The sequence below is a fragment of the Kogia breviceps genome, chromosome 19, assembly GCF_026419965.1.
Source record: "Kogia breviceps isolate mKogBre1 chromosome 19, mKogBre1 haplotype 1, whole genome shotgun sequence".
NCBI lineage: Eukaryota > Metazoa > Chordata > Mammalia > Artiodactyla > Physeteridae > Kogia > Kogia breviceps.
Window position 1 is genome coordinate 6,642,937 of NC_081328.1, and position 23,584 is coordinate 6,666,520.

The window sequence follows — 23,584 nt, forward strand, 5'->3', positions numbered from 1 at the left end:
ATGCTGTTCCTCCTTGTCTTTCTCTACGTCTGTGGTTCTCAAAGTGGGGTCCCTGGACCAGCAGCGTCAGTGTCACCTGGGAATTTGTTAGAAATGCTGTCTCTCAGGCCCCACCCTAGCCCTCCTGAATCTGACCCTCCTGGGGGGGCGGGGCTGCAATCTGTGGTTTAACCAGCCCTCCAGGTGATGCTCGTATGCTCTAAAGTTGCAGGAGGCTGCCTCTGTCCCCAGCATTTTAGCATTTCCCTAATTGGATGAGGCTTTCAGCCTTCTCTGCAGAGAGCGTTTTCTTTGTTTGTTTTTTTGCTTTTTTTAAAAAAAAAAGTACTCATGCCCTTTCCTAAGGAATCTTGTTTCATTCAACTCTACCCATTTCTTCCCCATTTTGTGTACTCTTCTCTACCCGGAATGCCCTTTCTTAATGTTTGAGGAGAGCTCATTTTGTCCAGAATTTCTATACCTGTTTTGCAGTATTGGTTCTTTTTTTTTTTAACATCTTTATTGGAGTATAATTGTTTTACAATGGTGTGTCAGGTTCTGCTTTATAACAAAGTGAATCAGTTACACATATACATATGTTCCCATATCTCTTCCCTCTTGTGTCCCCCTCCCTCCCACCCTCCCTATCCCACCCCTCTAGGTGGTCACACAGCACCAAGCTGATCTCCCTGTGCTATGCGGCGGCTTCCCACTAGCTATCTATTTTACATTTGCTAGTGTGTATATGTCCATGCCACTCTCTCACTTCGTCACAGCTTACCCTTCCCCCTCCCCATATCCTCAAGTCCATGCTCTAGTAGGACTGTGTTTTATTCCCGTCCTACCCCTAGTCTCTTCATGACATTTTTTTCCCTTAGATTCCATATATATGTGTTAGCATATGGTATTTGTTTTTCTCCTTCTGACTTACTTCACTCTGTATGACAGACTCCAGGTCTATCCACCTCATTACAAATAACTCAGTTTTGTTCCTTTTTATGGCTGAGTAATATTCCATTGTTTATATGTGCCACATCTTCTTTATCCATTCATCTGTCGATGGACACTTAGGTTGCTTCCATGTCCTGGCTATTGTAAATAGAGCTGCAGTGAACATTTTGGTACATGACTTTGTGCCTCGGGGGCTGGCCGGCCTTCCTCAGGAATCCAGCGGCCTTGGAAGTGCCTTTGTGGCCGCACCTCAGAGAGATGACTGCCTATTCCTATTTCCCAAAATAACCAGAGCTCTTTCTGACAGTTTCCTCTGGCTTGTGAAAAGCAACACTCTCAGGGATTTTGAGCATTATTTATAAAATGTAAAGTCACACCTTTTACTGGAAAGTCTTCTAAATCTGGATTAGCAGTGCAGAGCGATTGAAGTCCATAAATGCTGAGTTTCTGAGAAAACAAAACAAAAAGGTGACGTATGGGTGGAAAATACCACTTCGTGGGTAGAGAAGCTTCTGAACCATTGAGTGGTGTGACTTTTTTCCCAGGAGAGGTTATGGAAGTCCTACTTGGGGGCGTGATTAGAAGTCACAATTCAGCCTGGTCACAGAAGGAGATTCCAGATGTGGATCTGATGGCCTTGGGGCTGGCGTTGACCATTACAGGGCAGTGCATTTGGGGGGTTGTCCAAGGACAGGGACTGCTACCTTGTTATAGGAATAGAAGCCCACCCAAACTAGCTTATGAAAAAAGGACCTTTATTAGAAGGATATGGGGCATCTCACAGAAGCCCCTGCTTAAGGACCAGAAGGAAAATCAGCCGCGTTGTTTGTCCTGGGTTTCTGGGATCTCCTGGTGTCTTATGCCGCATTTCTGGGTTTGTTTCATACATATTTTTCTCTGCAGACTTGCCTTTTTTCTTTAGTAGCCAGTTAGCAGAAAATGATCCAATGGGTGAAAAAAATAGTGTCTTGTCGTCTTAATTTGCACTTCTCCAATCCTGAGTGAGAATCACCATCTTTTCTTCCTTATTGGTCATTTGTAATTGTTTTTCTGTGACCCACCTGTGTGCGTTCTGGGCTGTTTTTGGATTGAGCAGCTTGCTTGATTTCTACTTCATACTATGTGAAGGGAATTGGTGATCTGTCAGCTCTCCTTGCCCCTTCTTTGTCTTTCTGTTGTCTGTTTATCTATCTTTTGTGTGTGTGTGTGGTACGCGGGCCTCTCACTGCCGTGGCGCCTCTCCCATTGCGGAGCACAGGCTCCGGACGCGCAGGCCCAGCGGCCATGGCTCAAGGGCCCAGCCGCTCCGCAGCACGTGGGATCTTCCCGGACTGGGGCACGAACCCGCATCCCCTGCATCGGCAGGCGGACTCTCAACCATTGCGCCACCAGGGAAGCTCTGTTTATCTATCTTTTTATCTACACACACACACACACACACACACACACACACACACACTCACTCACTCACTCACTCATCTTTAAAGTCAGCCATTGGCAACGTAACTAGACTTGCTTCTGACAGTGCTTTGAATTGAGCCTCCATTCCTTCCTCAAACATATATTGAGTGCCTGCTGTACCGGGGGCCAGGGAGACAGAGATACATTTATTTGATACAGTCCCAGCCCTTAGAACACATCTCTGGGAGGGTTGGATTTGAAAGCACGTGTTACAGCTGAGTTCGGAAGAGCTCACCCAGCTCCCCAGCTGTCAGCTTCCTGAGGGCAGCGATGATGCTGCGAGCTCTCAGAGCCCCTCCCCGGCCTGGTGCCTGTTCATAGGGCTCAGAAAATCCAAATGATGTTGGCAGGGAGCACACGGGGCTGTGAGTGTCCCAGGCTTTGATTTGCTAAGATTTCCAGCTGAGAATATCCTGCTGGCCCTGACCTGTCAGCTCTGCCCATGCCAACCACCTGGGACCAGGATTGCATGAAACTCATCTTTCCTGTCCTAATCAGGACTTTGCCCTCAGGGGCTTAAGATAAGGCTTCATGCTGGAGCACCGCCTCCTCCTCCAGGCTGCCCACTCACTGGGACCTTCTCCTGACACCTTTCCCTCTCTGGGCTTCCTTCACTGCAGTGCTTTCTCCCCTCTCTTCTTCATCAGCTCCTATTCTAGGAAAAACCCTAAGGGCTCAGTGGTGCCGAAGAGTTTGTGATAGTCACTGTAATTCGTGAGGCTCCCTCAGGAACTAAAATAGATAACAAAGCCACAAGTTAAAGCAGAGGCTCTTGGGGACAGATGTTATGAACCTGATGCAGAGGCATCGGGGCCCCTGCCCTGCCTGGATCACAGGGTCGCACAAGGATTCTGTGGGCTGCTGTGTGGGGACCCCCCTGCAGCTCAGACATGCTAACAAAGACCTTCTAGCACCTCCTCCCCCCAGCCCCGGGGAGGGAGCCCTGCCCTCGCTCTCCCTTTGGGAGCTGTGCTCTGTGAAGGCAGGAAGAGGAGGATGGGGCAGGGAGGCAGCTGGTGGGGTGGAAGTTGGGAAGCAGAGAGGAGGAAGGAAGGGATGGAGAGGGTTTTGTTTCATCCATATTATTACTGTTGCTGCTTAATTTCTTTGAGGGCTTCCTCTGCCTCCGAGGCTGTGCTGGAAGCTGTATGTGCCCCCTGACCGTGCATGCCAGGACCATGAGACAGCAGTCGTGTTATCCCCACTTTACAGTGAGGAAACCGAGGCCGAGCACCCAGTAGTAAGGGGTGGACCTGGGATTCGAACCTCTGTCTGTGTGACACCTGAGCTCTTAGGAACATCTCTAGGCTGCCTCAGAATATTTGAGGGGTGTTTTAAACACCCGCTCCAGGTTCCTTTCCATTTCTTGCCTTTCTTGTGCCAGTGGAGTCCTGGTGTCCCCAGCTCTCCTCTTCGTCAGTGCTCAGGGGAGCACCCCAGGGCTGTGTGTGCTGCCTGAAGGCTGGGAGTTGGTGGGGTGTTAGCTGCAACCTACTTACCCCCATCTCCCCCCCTCCAAGGCTTGACTCCAGCCAGCATTTCCCGCTGAAGACCTCAGGTCTCCGAGCCTGAGGGGTCCGTGTGTGCTGAAGCTCAGGAAATAGAGTAGATTCTGGGGCCAGTGACCATGGTGCAACCTTTCTAGACTGCCTGAGACTCAGGGTCTGGCCCAGGCTCAGAAGCCCTCGCACTGGTGATCAGACCTAGATGATCCTGCAAAGCAGTTCTTGCCCCTGCAAGAGGGTGTTGTGTTTTCTCGTTTGTTCGTTTAAAGGTACAAGGCTATATTTTATTCAGTTAGGTACAGTATTCTACATATCTCCAGTTTTTATGGAATTTGTTAATCCTGTGTTTCAATTCTTTGATGTCATTTAAACAATTTTGTGCCTGCTTGATTTTTCAGTTTTGACAGAGGTGCTTTAAAGTGCTAGTTTTGGAGGCATGTCCACTTCTTGGAATTCTGAAAGTTTTCTTGGCCACACCCCGTGGCTTGCAGGATCTTAGTTCCCCGACCAGGGCTCGAACCCGGGCCCTCTGCAGTGGAAGTGCAGAGTCCTAACCACTGGACTGCCAGGGAATTCCCTGCAAGAGGGTGTTTGCGAGGAGCTTTTGCGTCCTTCTGTTTCCACATGGTCTGTCCCTGCCAAAGGCATCCAGGGTGTGTGTGTTCAGGACCCAAGAACCCAGTTCCTCCTAGGCTGGTACCTGTGGTTATTTCACCTGATAGCCAGTGGGGGCAGTAGAGAGCCACTACTCAACCAAGAAAACGGACCAATCCAGAGCCAGGAGTCCACTGGTGGGTGGGGCAGAGTGTGGGAAGGGGAGGGGGAGAAGGGTGGGGGAGAAGGGTGGGGGACAAGGCTCACAGATCCGGCCAAGGCAGATGAGGTCCAGCGGCTCACTGACTCCCACTTCAAGCTCGTACTTTGTAAAGCATGAAGGATGTAGTCTTGACAAAGGGAAACGAAGTCTACAAGTGACTTTAAAGGTAGTAACTCCTGCCTTGCTTACTGCTTTAAAAAAATAATTATAATAATAATTATTCTTATTTTAAGGAAGGGGCGTCTGTGCTCTGAAATCACATTTACATCACTTTCCACCTTTCAGCTATACTCTCTCTTTAAAAGTTTTATTCTACATGGGGCAGCCCCTGTAATCCACTCACAGGGAAATGGAAATTTCTGGCTTCTCACGTGGGTGGCTAGAATAGCAACGTCCCTTGGTCCGATCTGATCCACGGTCAGCAAGCAGCTCATATGTGTGTATCTGTCTCCCCTGGTTTCAGCGGAAGAGGTTCGAGTTGACTTAGAGTTGCCTTGAGGAAAAAATGTGTTTCTCCTGAATTGGGTTGGACGGTCAGAGGCTTTCCAAGCACGCGTCTCACTCCTTCCAGTCTGTCCTCACCGGCCCCCCCACCAGAGAGAGCCTTTGGGGCCTGCATGGCAGTGATGGTTAAGAGTCTGGGTGGTCACCTGGAATGACCTAGAACCCCAGGATGGAAGCCCAGAGAATGCAAGGGGGCCTCGATCCAGGGTAACTTGAGCCCCGAGCTGCCACTTTAGTTTTGCTTTGGCTCTGTCGGTGAGCCTGGTGTGCTGGAAATAGACGAGGGAGTCTTTTATTGAAAACGACCTGGAAATGGTTTCCTCCCTGTGTGTGGTATGGTCATCTGGGGTGATTTTTCCTGCTGCTGCTGAGGTCACTCAGCCAGAGCCCCGGGGGCTCTCTCCAGATGTCCGCCTGGCCTGCCCCAGGCTCGAAGTGGCGTTGTATTTGGGGCTGACCAGAGCTGGCTAAGACCAGGAGGTGGGCTGGGCGGAACCCTTCAGGCATCTGCATTGTCCCTGATGGAGTCCTGGCGGAGGTTGGATAGAGAGATGTGATACAGGAGAAGCGATTCCCGCCTCTGGGGGCCTGTGAGTGACCCAGGCCTGCGAGTACAGGGCAAGGGGCCTTCCTTCGGGCCCCAGCATCTAGAGCGTGGTTCTGACTGCAGGCAGCATCTCCCTGTGGCTTCAGAGCCTTCTCCCGCAGTCCACCGGGAAGGCTGCATGGAGGAAGAGGCGTTTTAGTTGGAACTTGGCAAACGAACACGATCCTGACATCCAGGGATGGTGGGGGCAGGAGGTGGTGAGGGTGTGTAAACAATCAGAGCAAAGCCATGTTCCGAGACCAGCACCTGAGTTACCTGGGCTGGAGTGAGGTCAGTGGGAGTCAGTCTGGACAGACAGACAAGGTGGCTGGAGGCTGGCTGGCCGAGAGGTGGGCGTGGCGGTGACAAAACTTGGACTTTGTGCTGTGTTGGAAAGGAGGCCGCAAGGGATTCTCCAGGTGAGCACTGATGCTGAGTGGGGAGACACGTTAGGGGTGAGTTGGAGAGGAGGAGGGGAGGTGAGGAAAGTGATGGAGGGGGCACCCCCAGGCCCCGGGAACTGATTGCATGTGGGTGGTGGGACCCAAGAGGAGCTGGTGAAGCCCTGGAGCTTGGTCCCCGGAGCCCCACGGGGCTGGGTTGGAGGGGAGAGCCTGAGCTGGGCTCCGTGGATGTGTGGCCCCCAGGTGGGGCCGATCCAGCGGGCAGAAGAGAGGCCTCTTTAGGAAGGAGATGGGGGCTGCAGGCCGCATCTGGTCTCTGCTGGAGCCCACCTCACTTTGTAGGAAGGCTGTTTTCTCATCTGAATCCCCCCCCCCACACCTCATTTCTACATCCAGCCTCACTAGTCTGTTTGCTTTATTTAACTCTGATAAGGCACTTACTGTGTGCCCCTGTCACCTGAAGCACCTGACATGTGATAACCCGTTTCATGCTATTACAGCCCTATTGAGGTACCATTTTGATCCCCATTTTACAGTCGAGAAAAACAGAACACAGGGTTAGGTGGCTTGCAGAGGTCACTCAGCTCATGAGCGGCCAGGCCTAGGATGCTTTCCACTGCCCTCGGCCTCACACTGGTCTGGTGGTCTTCTGTAGATTCTCCAAGTCTTGGCGCTCTCGGCACCAGCCCAGGTGTCCCTCCTCCTCCGGGGAGGCCACTGAGGCTGCCCTCTGGTCACCCCTCCTGGAAGACCCCTCTGCTCTCTTGTTCCCGGTCATATCCTCCCTGCTGCCTGCCTTGCTCACCCTCCTTTTTCTCTCCCTTAAGACATGAAGGGACCGTATTACCACCCGACTCCTAGAGCCGTAAGATCCTAAAACCCAAACAGTAGATCATAAGGTTTTGAGACCACCAGTCAAAGCTGGAGGGCAAGAGTACTGGGGCCTAAAGGACCAGTCAGCCCAACCCTTTCATTTTAGATGAAGAATCGGAGGACCAGAGAAGGTGCGTGACTTGCCCAGGGCTGCACAGCAGATAAGAGTCGGAACTCGGGGAAAAGCCCGGTTCTCTCGGATCTTAATTCACAGAAGCCATTGAAAGATTGTGCTGGTTTTTGCTGTAATGTATTGGACTAACTTTAAAAATAACTTGATGCTAAAAGCTTATAAATGGGCATTTGGCATGAACGCAGCAGCTGCCTTGGGTGGATGCCATTATTAATCTCATCTTACAGAGGTGGAAACCGAGGCACCAAGGGGACAGTTAGCTTGGTCAAGGTTAAACGGGTGGTGAGAGGCAGAGCTGAGGTTCAAACCCAGGCATCTGGCTCTAGACCCACTACTGTCAATAGATCCTAACCCCTGTGCCTCCGGCCCTTTTAATGGTTTTGGAAAGATACCCACGGAAGTCTGCAGGTGAAAAGAATGTACAGTATGACTTCGTTTTGTTCCAAAGATATACATGTGCCTAGAAAACAAATCAACACACAGGTACCCAGATGTGTAGTGATGACCTCCGAGTTGTGGGATTATGGATGATACTTTTTCTCCTTTGTACTTTTTTCTACATCATCACGTTGTAAATTGTGAGAAAGTATTATTTTTATCACTAGATAATTTTATGAGACGTGTCTGCTCACAGCAGTGACATGGGTAAAGTAGCGTTCGGGGGATGATCATATAGCTGCAATATGAGCTTTATTTCTGGCCGGGTATTGGAAGAGAGAGAAGTGTTCAATCAGACACAGCAGCTGTAATTCACACGAGATGTGGAGTTGTAGAACCAGGAAGGAAGTCACCCCCAATCACCCAGGTCTCTGTACAGACCCCCGGCCAGGGTTCCTTCCTCTGGGCTTTGGGGTTTCAGGTAACAGTGGGCATTTGGAGAGCGATGCCAGGTTGACAGCTGGGGTCCCAGGGCGAGGGACCGAAGTGGAGATGCATGAGTTGGCAGCCTCGGAGGAGACGGGCAGTGGGGAGTGTTTCACAGGATCCCAGCCAGAGGGACGCCTCCTTCTGGTCCCAGCGGCGTGCAGAAGGGTCCCCAGCAAAGAGAAGCTTTGTTGTCATGGGAAGGCAGGAGAGGAGATAGATGTGGGAGGTGATGGCGGACTCCTGCTTCCCGGGTTTAGGGAGGGAGGTGGCCCAGTTCTGCCCTGTGACGCTCGGAGCGTCTGCCCTAGCAAATTCTCAGTGCGATTGTGTTTTTTTCTTCCTTTGACCAGAGACCACCTGGGAGCGTCCCAGCAGTTCTCCTGGGATTCCAGCCAGCCCTGGCCCTCACAGAAGCTCTCTGCCTCTGACAGGTACCATCCACGCCCTACTCTGGCGCACCTTGGGGGCCGGCCGGGAAGCACACACACCTTCAAGGGGGAGGCCACGGCTCTGGAGCCTGGGTCTGAAACCTGGCAGCGGATCGTATGGGCCAAAGCTGGGGAGGGGTCTGGAGGGCTTGGAGGCCCCGTAGCCCGTTGCCCCGTGGGATGGCCACACCCTGGTAGTGCCGGCAGCGGCTCTGGCCCCTCTCAGGTGCTTAGGGAGGTGGGGGCATGGCTGGGTGGGGTGAAGCGTCAGAGCTCTTAGCTGTCTGCCAGCGTAGGGACCCCAACCGGGGGCAGACTTGCTCCACGTGCTTCCCGAAGGCCTCAAGGAATAGGAGTTCAGGAGGCAGATGTTTACAGGGCAGCTTTCAAACAGCATGCCTGGAAAGCCAATGGATTCCTTGCAAGGATATGAGTTCTCCATCCTCATAGGTGATGAAGCAGAGGTGGTCAAGGTAGACATTCCTATAACAGGTGGAGGGTTTATTACCCTTAGGAGACACATCTCATGCTGGGACCCCAGGAGGTGGGTTGCAGGACACACCAGTCGGGAGAACACCTTCGGGCTTCTTGGGGATTAGACCTTGCATTAAGTGTCACCTCCTCTGAGAAGCCTTCCTTGATGGCTCAATGTAGAGTCCTCTCCCGTCACTCTGGATCCCTGCTTCCTGCTGTTTCACTGTCCTCAGAGTACCCCTCCTCCCTGTTGGTTCTCACTCTCTCACCCCAGACTGTAAGTTCCCTGAGGTGGGCACTCTGTCTCTCCTTTTCTTTTGTGGACTCCTCCGTCTCCAAATGGAGCCTGGCCTCAGCTTTGAGTGAATTCACAAATGTGGTGTGTAAACCCGGAATTTGAACATCGGTAGCATTGACAATGTGGGACAGAGGGGAGGCGTGGGCTGGGGGAGGGGGCTTGGGCAAAAGCAGCAGTGACATCCTCTGCTCACGCGGAGGGGAGGGGAGAGGAGAGCCCCGTACCCTTCTTGGAACCCAAATAATTTACTTGACGCATCACAGGAAACCAGAGGAAGAGCTGAAAGTCATAAGAGGACTCTGAAACCCTGGATTGGGAAGGGAGCCGTGCCCACTGTGAGTGGGTCAGGCCTCACCTCTCCCAGTGGGGTGTCTTTCTGTCTCCTCCACCACTGAGAAGTCAAGGTGGGATCCAAGCACGTTATTTAGGGCTGTGAAGATTGCCAGCCACAGAACTCAGAACCCACGTCGTAGCAGAATCGACCTGGAGGATCAGCTGAGGTCTGGAAGAGAGGGGATTGGGGGGTGCTTCCCACAGAAAGTTCTTCTGGACCTTTAAGATGTTTTTATTTATATTTGTGTGTGTGTGTGTGTATGCATGTATACACACACATACACATATTTTTTTAGTTACAGTTTTTAAAAAGGAACCCCCTGTGGAGCAGGGAAATGGGGCATTTCCTCCTGGTTTCCTAGGGATGCAGCCAGCGCTACATTCTCAGACCAAGTCCTCAGAAATGGGGCCATTTGGCCTTCCTAGCTGTCATATGACAATAGGCATTTCTTGGCGTGCTGCCTTGTCTTTTGTTGCTCTTCTTGTGATTTTTTTTTTTCAACAATAGAAATGCTAGTGTGAATAATGTGAGGTGTGACCCTCTATCCTGGCTGGCTCCAGGCCACCCAGACGCTAGAAAGAAAACCCAGCTGTCTTTTCCGGCCAGAGGGGGTCCACGGAGCAGGACAGGGCCATGACACAGGCAGGGGGAGGCCGGGTCGTGTGAGATGACAGGTGACAATGTCCCAGGCTGCCACCCTGCACAGCTTGCTACACTGGGCTGTTCGGGCTGGTTAGGGAACTTGCCCTCCGGGGTCAGTGGGGTCACCTCTCCAAAGCCCGCTGTCCCTGTCACTGGCCCCAGCAGCATCCTGTTGGCGGGGCCACCCCCCAAAAGGAGGGCTGAAAGGAGCTGGCTCAGGTCACCAGCCCGGAGGCCCCGGCATGACAAATGCCTGCCTTCACGTCTAGCACAAGAGCCACGATAACCCAGCACTGTGCTGGGTGCCGGGGCCCTGAGGGGCTGAGAAAGGTGGGAGGTGGTGGAGAGGGTCAGAGCCGGGGATGAGAATTGCCAAGGTGGCCAAGGCATTAGACAGACTTAGGTGGACCCCCAGGGGCCTAGGGCACCTGCTTCCCGCGTCCCTGGGATCCCAAGGCTCTCCATTTCTCTGCGAGAAAGGGCTTTGTAGTCAAAGACCGCTGGAAATCCTGTCTATCTCTTCCCCTTTGGAGAGCACACATCAGCTCAGAGAAGGCCTGAACTGAGGCCCCAGTTTAACTCGGGCGCTTCTGTCCCTGTGTGTGCTTTTCTGCATCACACGTACGTACTTGTTAAGCCTCCCTGGCTCTAGTGCAGTGGTTGTCAACTCGGGGGTGATTTTGCCTTCAGGGGACATTCGTGGCTGTCACCAGCGTGGGGAAGAGCTACAGGCATTCTAGTGGGTAGAGGCCAGGGATGCTGCCAAAGGCCCTACAACGCACGGGACGGCACAGCCCCCCCGGTAAAGGGCTGTCCAGGCCTGCTTGTCAGCAGCGCTGGGGTTAGAAGCTCTGTTCTAGAAGGACTCAGAACCTCGGCTCAGCACTGCTCTCTGTCGGATGATGGACGACAACCCGTGACAGTGAGAAGCAGCCGCAAAACATGCAGGACCCCAGCTCATTGACTCTCAGACCCACGTTTTGTTTCCCAGTTTTAATATCTTGGAAATCAATGGTGTATCCTAGTCCAATTGGAAGCATCTTTTTTTTTTTTTTTTTTTCTTTCTCAGCAGTACTTAAAATAAGGGTGCCTCTAACAGTCAGTGACATCTTAGGTTTGAGAAATTGCAGCTCCTTAGACAGGGGCCTCGGGCACAACCCTTCCCCTTGCCAGGCCTCACTTTGCCCATTTGTAACTGGGAGGACGGCCGTGGCTGAGGTCCTGTCCGGCTCCGTGGTTATGGTTTGTGGTCTCCTCTACCCTGGGGCACGAACGCACGTGTCAGCTCTCCATCCACCCTCTGGGATGGAAGCGCAGAGAACCCACCTGTGAGGATATAGCAGGATCCGAGGTATTTTGACATCATCTTTTCTGGTTTTTGAACTGAACCTTCTGTCTTAAGAATAGAAGAATAGGGCTTCCCTGGTGGCGCAGTGGTTGGGAGTCCGCCTGCCGATGCAGGGGACGCGGGTTCGTGCCCCGGTCCGGGAGGATCCCACGTGCCGCGGAGCGGCTGGGCCCGTGAGCCGTGGCCGCTGCGCCTGCGCGTCCGGAGCCTGTGCTCCACAGCAGTCAGAGGCCTGCGTACCACAAAAAAAAAAAAAAAAAAAGAATAGAAGAATAACTGTGCTGGTATTTCTCTCTACAGGAGAGTGCTAGGATTTTTCCAGCCATTCTTTCCTTCAGTTTTATAAGCAGCTTTCAGGAGATTGAATTTTATTGTGGGGAGAGAAACAGGCTTGATGAAGCCATGAGGTAGCTTCAAAAACGGACTGTCCCCATCCTCGGGCTCCCGGGGCTGTGGGCGCCTTGCCTGGAGGCCACTCAGGGCCCTGGATCTCAGCCTCTTTTGTTCTACTCCTGCTTCTGCAAAGCAACAGTGGTGGAGTTGCAAACCTTTTCATTCAAAAAATATGCCAGACATTGTTCTCAGTCCTGGGGATACAGCCACAGACAAAGCCAGTCCTTGTGTGGTCCCTGCTCCCGGGAACCTACATTCTAGTGGCAGAGTTGGACAAACAAGCAGACACGGAATACGTCAGATGTTCGTCGCATGGGCAGCAAGACAGACTGTGTGACTGGGGCGTGAGGGGTGGCCTCAGTGAGGAAGTGATGTTTCGGTCAAGCTTTAAAGACAAGGAGAGGACGGTATGTGTGTGGGGTGGTGGTGGAGTGTTCTAGGCCACGGAACAGCTAGTGCAGAGGCCCTGGGGCAGGAGTGACCTTGGCATGTTTGAGAACAGAAAGCAGACCAGTGTGGCTGGGGTTGGGGGACAAGAGGGAGCGTGGTAGGTGATGAGGGGAGGGGAGTCAGCAGGGACCAGAGGAAGGTGTTGGGATTTCATTCTGAGTGTGATGGTTGGGACGGGGGTGAGAGTGAAATGCAGTGGAAGTGTCTTGTCTTCCTGGGAAGCTGCCTTCTTGAAGCAGTTGGTTAGCAGTGGTGGGGTTGGGGGTTCCCTGCGAGCCGGGGGGTAAGGACGATGTGGAAGGAAAAGTTGACCACATTTATTGACCACAGGCATCCCATATGGTCGTTCCTGAAGATCATGGAAAAACGGGTCAAAAAGAACATGGGCGGGAACCACAAATGAACCCAGCCAAGCCAAGCTTAGGCAGGTCCCCTTTGAGGAGGCAGAGGGTGGAGGGTTTACCCGTGGCCGTGGGGCTCAGGGTTACTTTTGAGTCGAGCTTCTGGAGAGCGTTGGAAGAGCCACCCATGAACAGGACCGGTTCGTTCTTCTCAGTGCAGGTTTGTCAGATGCCTGAAGCACAGCCAGCCAGGTTACCAGCTGCGGAGAGAGATCTGGAAACACACCCGGTGGCCCCACAAAGGGGATTCCACTCTCTGAATGTTGGGGTCAGCACTGGGCCCAGGGCTTTCCCTACGTGGCTTCCTCTCAGATCACAGTGGGAGCTGTGTTTGTTCAGTAACTTTATTGGAGCCATTTAATGCCAGCTTTCTGGGGGAGGTCGACGTAAGTCAACTTGAAACCCAAACAGAATACCGAAGGCTCTATTCAGCACGTGTTAAAAACCTTCTTTGGGGGGCTTCCCTGGTGGCGCAGCGGTTGAGAGTCCGCCTGCCGATGCAGGGGACGCGGGTTCGTGCCCCGGTCCGGGAGGATCCCACGTGCCGCGGAGCGGCTGGGCCCGTGAGCCGTGGCCGCTGCGCCTGCGCGTCCAGAGCCTGTGCTCCGCAGCGGGAGAGGCCACAGCAGTGAGAGGGCTGCGTACCGCAAAAAAAAAAAAAAAACCAAACAAACACCTTCGTTGGGCCAGTTTAACGTACACTGTAACAGTAATGATTTATATGGAGAGAAATAGTAACAGGCATATGGAAAGAAAATACGAGTGAAAAATGAGGTTCTGGGATTTTCATGTTATGCGTTACTGGGTAACACCAGATGACACCATAGACCAGATCTGTCCCCTAGAACCTTCTGCGCTAACAGAAATGTTCTACATCTACACCATCCAGTATGGTAGCCGCTGGCCAGCGGATGTGTCTACTCTGCCTGAGGAATGAATTTTTAATTTTATTTAACTAAGTACTTTTCAAATTTTGGAATAATTTTACGTTTACAAAAAAATTGTGAGGACAGTACAGAGAGTTCTTATATACCCTTTACTCAGTTTCTGCTAACGTTAACGTTTTACATAATCGTGGTCCAGTTGTCAAAACTAAGAAATCAGTGTGGTACAGTATTATTAACTAAACTAGATTTCATTCGATTGCATGAGTTTTTCCAGTATTGTCTTCCTTTTGTTCTAGGATCCCATCCTGCGTGCCACCCTGCATTTAGATTCTATTTAAATTTCACTTGTTAGAATTTGAATAGCCACCTGTGACTAACGGCTGCCCCATCAGACCCGGCTGGGCAGGTGTGGAGAGTAAGTTCCTTTCTGAGCTTCTGGGCCTGGACGTGCGTTAAGTTTGCATTGGTGTTTCCCTTTGGGATGGAGGAAATCTATCTCAGTTTATCCCAGAGTTAATCTATCCCAGAGTTCCCCTGGGAGTGGGGATGTCAGGGAAACCTGGGTTCCGAGGCTGGCTTTGCCTGGCCTGGGGCCTGACTCCGCGGAGGGTTCATGCTTGGAGAAACGGCCTGCCTCCAGGGAAGCCGGATCACAGGGGAGTGAGTTCTGATGTTGAGTCTGGAGTCTGTGCAGACAGACAGCTGTGCCTCCCCTGAGCAGAGCTCCCCAGGAAAGGGGCTCCAGAACCCAGGGCCCTCACCCACACACTTTCTTCTCCAGATCAGGAAGCCCTGGCTACTCCCACATAGGAGCAAACAGGGACTCTCCCCTCCTGCAGAATTAGCAAGTTACCAGGCCCAGAGTGGCTGCCATGGCCCTCAACTAGGAATCACTGTTGACCCCAGGGAAGGCCATAGGGGGCCGCCTTTTCCTTTAGGAACATGTGCCTGTTGGCTGAGACCCCAGGGGCCCTTACAAAGGCCTGTTTAACCTTTGACGCCCTGGAGAATAGATGGCAGGCTTCCAACCCTTCACACCCACGTACACATGTATTGTGAGTTCTCTTTGGGGGAATACAGTTTACATCTCAGACAACCAGGGAGGCAGCAGGGATTGGGTAGCCAGACAGAAATTTCAAGACCAGAAGGCTTATAAATGTAAACCCACTCCCCTAAGCAGACCCCGGCAGATGCAGCACGCACCTGGGAAGGTGATCCGACAAAGAGCATCCTTCCGAGGCCCTACAGGGCATGGTCGGGCAGTGAGGCAGAGATGGTGCCTATCGTGCCTTCAGAGATGCTGAGTACAGATCTGGCTTCGGTGTTTGCCTTGGTAGCCTGACTTCAAAACGTGCTTTCCAGCCACCCCAGCTGTGTTTCCCAAAGTGGGTTCCACGGTACCCACTGCTTTTCCCACCCCCGTCTGGGTTCTTTGTCCATGTAAGTGTGGATTGCCACACACTGCTGCCTTGATTGAGATTCACAGAGCATGTCAGCATATTTTTAAAGGCCTACCGCAAAGAAGCCAAGTTAGATCTGAGCAACAGGGGGCATTTGTCCCAAACTCTTTGGGCCGTCAGACCCTGCCCTTGACTGTCACCGCAGAACACTTGTAAGGAACGTCCTGCAGAATTGGGGCTTGCATCACATGCCTGGGGAGGGGCTCCATTCCGCCAGGCTTAAATGTCGTATTGGGGAGGGAAGAGGATTTCCAGAACAAGGGCCCTGGAGCTCCCAGGTTTCTTTTGAGTTGAGGAAGGAAGTTACTCGTCTACTTCAGAGAGAAGGGAGATGAGGCTGGACCCACAGGAGGCAGAAGGAAGGTGTCCAGAGCTGATTTTCTTGTTTGGAAGAAGAAAGTCTTGTCTTTGGAGTTTTTTTGGAGAACAGGACCTAGACAGTGGGGCTTGGAGGTTGGACTGTCTCACAGGGCGGATTGGAGCTGGGCGATGGGGTCAGAGCTGTAAGGAGGCTGAGGTCTGGGCAGCGAACGATGCTGGCAACTCTCTGTTGGTCTTCTTATTTTCCGTTTTTTATCCCCTCCACCCCCAGAAAATGACTTCTCCTTTCTACCAAATATCCGGCCCCTCTCTCACCATGTATCTCCCAAGCCCTCTCTTTGTCTGTTTAACTGCCCATAAAGAGGAATGAAATGTGTGCGTGTGTGTTTTTATATTTGTATTTGAAGTTACTGAAGTTACTAGATAGAGCCTTCTGTTCCCTTTTCTTATCGTAAAAACAGCTGAAATGGGGATTTTATGGGTTTTTTTCTTGTATCCCCAAGTGAATTATGGACCTTATGGTTATGAGTGATCCTTGACCGTATTTTATTTTATTTTCTCCCCTGGGAGGCTGGAGGCCTCTAAAGCGCCCACCCCTGGACTTGTTTGTTTTGGGTCTCACCCTCAGTAAGCTGAGGGCCTAGCGGTGTGGGAGTGTCCATCAGGACCCTCGTGGGTGAGCTGTAACTGTTCAGGTCCCCACGGAGGACTTTTCCAAAGGTGCCGGAACTGTTGAAGTGAAGTGCAGGGAGACGGGGTGTCAAGGGGAGAGCTGCTGTACGGGGAGAAATGGTTGAATGGAAAATTAGTTTTTCTTTCCCAGTAATTGTTTTGACATGAGCGGTAATTAGCCAGCAGCTGACAGACCAGAACTGAAGTGAGAACAAGAGGATGGATTAGGGGCAAATGCCACTGCGTTAGATGGTTCCCAGCAGCCGTTAGCATGGGGGCCGCCAGGCTGGGAGAGGCTGCAGATAGGAGAAGGGTGTGTTGAGGGTGCACTTTTGAGGTGCTGTGGAAGGAGAAGACGGGGGTCGGAAGGGCAGCCTCTGCCCTCAAGAAGATGGGGACCACCTTGGGTTAGAGGGACCCAGCACCATCAGAGGTAGTGACTGGTTCTAAACTAAGGTCTGTTCAGGTAAGGACTTAGGTATTCCTTTTTCGTAATCAACGGAACTGTGGTTGCATGTTTTTGGTTGTCAGTAGATTTTAGGATCAGGGCGATGCTGGCTTTGCATAATAAACTGGGAAACTCACCAGGTGTTTCTGTACTGTGCAGTCTGGGCCTATGTATTTCTTTTAAGAGTTTGAGCCACTTTGCCTGTAAAACCATCTGGGTCTGGTGCCTTTTGGAGGGGAGGTCATTTTTCAAAGGTTTTACTCATTTTGGTGTTTCTGGTATCCTTTGAAACCATTTTGATCATTTGAATCTTATGGAAAGTTTTGTATTTATTAGCATAGAATTATAAATAATATGCTCTTGCATTAAAAAAAAAAAACCCTCAAGTCTGTTTGCCTTGTGTATGTTTGCTCTCTAATTCCTAATTCTAAGCATTTGTGTTTTCTCTCACTCTCAAATTAGGCTGATCTGCCTTTTTTAATCACTGTTAGTCCCCACTCCCCCTCACCACTGACCTACCCCGAACCAGCCAGGGTTGCAAATGTTATCCTGTCTCCTAACTCATTAATTTCTCTAGCCATATTTATATCCTTTTCTCATGTTTTCCTTTGATTTATTTTATTGGCTTAAAAATTTTTTTTTCTAACTTCTTAAGTTGAATGTTTAGTCTGTTTATTTTTATTCTCCTGGCTTTGGTAATGAAATAATTAAGGCTCTGGATTTTCCTCCAAATATAATTCAGGCCCTATCCCATTTGTTTTGATAGGTTCTTCCTCATTATTTTCAAAATATTGTGTAATTATAGTTTTAAATTCCGGTTTGACCTGAGATTATTTAAGAGGGTGTTTTCTTAAAGTTTCAAGTGTTTGGGCGTCGGGGGGGGTGGGGTGGGGATGAGGACCTTGTATATTTTGTTCTTTCATTATTAGTATCTACTTTTACTGCGTTCTGGTCAAAGAATATGCCTTGTGTTATTTATGCCTTTTGCAATTTATCAGTACTTTATCTGTGGCTTAAATAGGCCCAACATTTTTTCTTTATGTTGCATGGATTCTTGGTAAAAGATACTGTCTCTGTTTATAAGGTATGATGTTTAATCCATCTAGTTCAATCCGCCTTTTGAGTTAAATTACGAAGATATTCCACATCCTGACTTTGGTCCACAAATCAGTCCTAGACTGAAAGCAGTATATTAAGATTTCGTACTGTTGTCTTCAGGTTCTCCAGCATTGGTGTTTTATCTCTTTCAGCACTATGCTCCTTGATAAGGAAAATGTCTCCAGTGTTTTGCCTGCCTCGTGGGTTGTATTTATCAGCAGTCTAGTGCCCTTCCTGGCATGGCCTGTGCTGACCTGAGTAGATTCTCCTCGGCAGCCACAGCTTCTCTGACGCCCTTGGAATCCCGGCTCTCCCTCCTCACCCCCCTTTTACCTAGAGGATTCCTGGATAAACCCAGCAGTTGAGCAGCCTCTTGAGGGCCCTGGGTGTAGACCAGGAGCGTGGCTGGCCACGTGGGGTTAATTTCTTATTCCTCCTTGTGTCCCTAAGCCACTGCCTTGGGGGCCAGCTCTGCGGCCAGAGTTTTGTTGTCCTGGTGTGTCTGTGCCCACCCTTCTTCCGGAGTGTCCGGCCAACAGGCAGATTGGGAGAAACCCAGCTACCCACAAGAGTCTGCTGACTGCGCCTCTGTTCACAGGTGGCCCTGGATTTTTCGCTGCAGTTGGGGGAGAATGGGGGGCACTCCCCAGCATGAAAAAGGTTCTCCGTGGGGTGGCCTTCCTACCCCATTGCTTGCCCCCAGCCCTTGCTCTGTGAATGGGTAGGTGGTAGTAATTTCAGCCTCTCCTTCACCTTCTCCCTCCCTGCAGCGTGGTGTCAGCAAGAACCACCAAGAGCTGGACGTGGGTCTGTGCATCTTTCTCCAGGCCGACCCGCAGTTGTCTGTGTTGTAGCAAATCCTCCAAGCCTAGGGCATGAGGAAGGCATGCTTTCCTGGTGTCCAGAGGTCAGTGCAGGCTTGGGGTTCAAGGCCAGGAGATTTAGGAGCAGAAGTAGTGGCCTTCCTTCTCTCCGTCCTTCCCCTCTGTGCTCATGAAGTACTCTGTAACTTTACAGGTCTCTTTTGCAGTTACTGTCTCGTTGGATTTTTTTTTTTTAACATCTTTATTGGAGTATAACTGTTTTACAATGGTGTGTTAGTTTCTGCTTTACAACAAAGTGAATCAGTTATACATATACACATGTCCCCATATCTCTCCCCTCTTGCGTCTCCCACCCTCCCTATCCCACCCCTCTAGGTGGTCACAAAGCACCGAGCTGATCTCCCTGTGCTATGCGGCTGCTTCCCACTAGCTATCTATTTTACGTTTGGTAGTGTATATATGTCCCTGCCACTCTCTCACTTCGTCACAGCTTACCCTTCCCCGTCCCCATATCCTCACGTCCATGCTCTAGTAGGACTGTGTTTTATTCCCATCCTATCACTAATCTCTTCATGACATTGTTTTTCTTAGATTCCATATATATGTGTTAGCATACGGTATTTGTTTTTCTCCTTCTGACTTACTTCACTCTGTATGTCTCATTGGATTTTCATCCCAACAAAGTAGCGAGAGACTAGGTAGAACTGTCCCCATTTTACAGATACAGAAGCTGAGGCTTACGTAACTATATCCGTGAGAGGGCAGAGCCACCTATGGGAACTGAGGATGCATGGGCTGCGGTGTGTACGTGTGATGTCAGGACCAGGCAGCAGCGTCGGGGGCTTCAAATCAGCCCCGATGGGAGCCTTGAGGCCACAGAAATTGACAAATGCTACAGACCAGAGCTTCCCATCCCCCCGTTGAAGGGCAGGTGTATCAGCTCATGTTGGGAGCGTGAGTGAGTGTCATAGGAATAGAGTTTTAGAGCCTTGAATTTTTTTTTTTTTTTTTTTTTTTTTTGCGGTACGCGGGCCTCTCACTGCCGTGGCCTCTCCCGTTGCGGAGCGCAGGCTCCGGACGCGCAGGCGCAGCGGCCATGGCTCACGGGCCCAGCCGCTCCGCGGCACGTGGGATCTTCCCGGACCGGGGCACGAACCCGTGTCCCCTGCATCGGCAGGCGGACTCTCAACCGCTGCGCCACCAGGGAAGCCCCTTGAATTAATTTTTTTTTTTTTTTTTTAGACTTAAGGAAAAGTGGGACTCAAGAAGGATGTCGTATGATCCCCTGGCTATTAAATGGCAAAACCAAATTTCATGGAAACCAGTGGAGCTCGTTCTCTTTCATTATACTTAGGTTACCGTGGGTGAGGGTGAGAAGGTCCTTGTGGGCGGGGCGGGGCAGGATTTGTAGGAAGCTGTGGGTGGGGCCATCTGACTGTCGAGAGCTTGGACCCTTGATCAGCACCAGTGACCACAGCTGATGAGGTATTTTCAGCGGTGGCTGTTAGACTGTGATGACCTCACCTCCTACTAAGCATCTTTCTTTTCTTCTCTGGTTGGAAAAGAAACTCGGTCCCCCAAGAGATAGGTAGCTGGTTGCTGGGGATTAGAGAGATGCTCTCAACAACCCATGTCCAGCTCAGCAGATACAGATGAGATCCTAAGAGGTGGTCCTGGCCATGCGTGGCCCCTCAGAACCAGGCAGTGAGCGGGGAGAGGGGGCTGCAGCTGCCCCTGTGGTCTGCAAGGTCGGAGGGGCCTGTCTGTGGCCGGCGCAGCATCTGAGCGGTGTTTCTGTCCCCGCAGTGAATGGATACCACACGTCAGGGACCCCAGCGCACCCTCCTGAGACTGCCCACATGAGTGTCCGAAAATCCACCGGAGATTCCCAGGTAAGGGGTCCTGTTCTGGGATGTAGGGGACAGCCATTTAGGCAGGCCCAGGGAGGTGTCATTAGGATGGGGATGGCATGGGGGTCCAGGTGGCTACAGCCCAGTCCTGCCCCAAGTAGGAAGTGGTCGGTGTCTGGGTCATTCCAAGGTACCATGATTGTGGGAGAGCAGGCGATTGTGGTTTGGTTTTATCTAGAAGTTGAAGATGGATTTTTCGGTTGTTGTTTTGGCTGCGCCAGACGGCCTGCGGGATCTTAGTTCCCTGACCCGGGATCGAAACTATGCCCCCTGCAGTGAAAGCGCAGAGCCCTAACCACTGGACCGCCAGGGAAGTCCCTAGAAATTGAGGATGGTTTTGATGGGGTGATGATGGTGACGGGATTATAACTGTTCCTGGGGCAGAAGGTTCCATCCCGCTGTCTGGATTCCTAATACAGAGTCCAGATTTCCCAGCGCTTTGAGAATATGGATGAGGCCAGGCCATTTTCCTTTTCTGCACGCCCTTTTCCCACCGCCTGACTTCACCCAGAATGAAACTGAGTCAGACATTTTGCCACATTTAATCATCTAACAGAGGGCCAGCTACGGTGTGGAAGGACATGGGAGGGTGTTTCAAGATTCCCAAACTGCGTTCTCGTGTGTCATCTCAGCTGACACTTGTGCAAACGCAGGAGGGAGGTGTCAGTACGATCCCCGTGTTACAGATGAGGTCACGGAGTCTCAGACCCGTTAAGTGACTTGTGAGGGTTGACACGATTGCCAGGTGTTCGGGCTGGACTTGACGCCGAGTTCTTCCAGTGTCGTTAAGCTGTGTCTGAGGAACTGAGGACTGGTCTTATGTGGTCCATCCATGAATTATCCAGAAGATGTCCCTAAGCAGAAGCCTCCAAACCAGCCCTTTCCAGGAGTGAAAATGCCAGGCCCCAGGGATGGTGGTGGCGGGGGTGGTGGTGGTGATGTTGTGATAACAATAGTTGCTTGTCAGCGACAGTGGGTTCTATGTGGCAGTCACTGAAAGAGAGACCTTGTGGTCTGTGACGGCAGGCGGCTTCAGTGTGACACTTAGCTTTAATGCAGGCAAGAAGGTTAAACCTCGGAGACCTAATTATGTTCTTGTCTTAGGAGGCTGGGCATTGGGCTCAGGCCAGTTCAGTTCGAACTCTGGAAGAGAGTTGGGACGTCTGGGTGGGCCAAGGCTCCTTCCATGTTGATGGGTTGACAGATCTCCCGGGCCTCGTGTTAGAATGCAGATTCTGATTCAGGAGGTCTGGGGAGGGGCCGGAGGTTCCCTGTTTCTAATGAGCTCCCTGGGTGATGCTGATGCTGGTTGGGGTGAGGGGGGCGGGGTGGACCGTGGCAGGACAGGCGAGGATCCGGGCACAGTTAGTCGTGCGGGCACGTGTGTGTCCCCTTCACCCCCTGCTCAGGGCACATATCACAGCCCTGGCTCCGTGTGTTTCCTGCAGAGCCCCCCTCTCAACACGGCCTCTTTCAGTCCGTTTGAAGTGAAGCTTATTTGCCACCTGACTATGGAGTGTTTTCTTGAGACGTCAGCCCAAGCCCTGCTGTAGTTTCCCAGCAACTAGAAAAGCTGGTCTACCCTGGGCAAGAATATTGGAAACTCCCCCTTCCTGCCCGCAACCCCCCATCATTCTTCTCTCGTTCCCTAATGGAACACGGCTCCCCCCACCCCGAAATACTGTGAAGCTGTTTCTTAACCATGTAAAACAGAATGGATCCTGATACGTATAACCTCCTGGGAAGCCAACTGCACGGTGTGCTGCCATAAGCCTTTTGACCCATGAGTTTCCTTTCCTGCGTCTGTTCTTGGGATGCATTCAGGGATTCTGATCTATGTGTGAGGCTGTCCCCTCAAGCATTATTTACAGCCCTGCCGCCTCGGACCCAACCTAATTATCCAACAACGGGGGATTGGGTAAAATGGATGACGGCACTGAACATCTATCTGTCCGGCCGGTGAGACCACGCAGAGCCGTGAAAACTCCTTCTTCCGAAGAAAATGCCGTGATTCCGGAAAATGCCGAGATGTAATATTGAGTGAGAAAAGCAGAACACAACTGCATGTACGGTCAGTCTTATTTGGGGGGAGGAAATCTATCCATATGTGAAGACAACTGACTGGGAGGAAAAATAAACCTGAACGTTGGTGGCGTTGCTGCCCGGTTCTCAACCAGGGGACGTTTGACAGTGTTTGGAGGTATTTTGGTTGTCACAGCTGGGCAGGGGGTGCTACTGGTATCTAGTCAGCAGGGGCCGGGGACGTCACTAAGCGTATCCCACGAGGCACACGCCAGCCTCCACCGCAAAGCGTTACCCAGGTTGAAAAGATCACTGGTGCTGACGCTGAGCAGCCGTGGTCTAAGGTGATTTTTATTCTCGCTAGACTTTTGGGTGTTTTTAAAATTTCCTAAAATGAACACATTTTACTGTCCTAGAAGGCTTTATAAAACAAGGAGTTAGAGGCGAGGTACTGGGGATGCGGGGAAGGTCAGCTCTGGAGACCCAGGCCAGGCCTGGGCACTGCTTCAGGACAGGTGGAGTCCAGTGCATTGTTTTTGGATGATGACATGGAGAGGGGGAGGTGTCATCAAGGTAACAAGAATAAACAATGCAGTGCATGGAGAGAGCAAACATGCATTCGTTCACTAGTTCCCCAGCTGTGAAAGCATTTGTGAACCTACAGAGCTGGCTATCCCAAAAGGCGCCAGAGGCCAATGATGGAAATGGGTTAAGAAGGGTTGATATTTCCAGAGAGTACCGCTGACAAATGGTCCCCGGGGTATATATAGCGCACTTCAGCCTGCGTAATACTACCCCATCCCGGGCTGTCAACTGTAATTAGTGACAGCTATCACCTAATGATATTGAAAGAAAGAAAGAGTGAATGAGGGAATGAATGAACGAACGAATGAACAAACACATGGCCATTTGAGAGGCAGGGTTGGGGGTGAATAAAGTAGCTTGTCACACCCCTGTTGTGCTGGTTTTCTGCTCCCTGGTCCCTCCTCGAGCAAGCTAATCAGGAAGATTCGAATCTTGGGCAGGTAGGAAGATGATCTAATCTTCATGGAAACCGGGAGTGTGTCTGTACCGTCGCGGGGGGGACTGATGGC

At 51.4% G+C, this 23,584-nt stretch overlaps 1 protein-coding gene across 12 annotated transcripts in view; it reads left to right on the forward strand.

Moving 5' to 3' along the window:
• Positions 1 to 23,584, forward strand: part of GAS7 (growth arrest specific 7) — a 196,748-nt gene that overhangs the window by 129,454 nt on the left and 43,710 nt on the right. For all 12 annotated transcript variants that reach the window (XM_067022085.1, XM_059048171.2, XM_067022094.1 and 9 more), the window contains exons 3-4: positions 8,431 to 8,511; positions 20,365 to 20,450. In XM_067022085.1, coding sequence (XP_066878186.1) covers positions 8,431 to 8,511; positions 20,365 to 20,450 — 167 coding nt within the window. The remainder of the gene's footprint in view (positions 1 to 8,430; positions 8,512 to 20,364; positions 20,451 to 23,584) is intronic.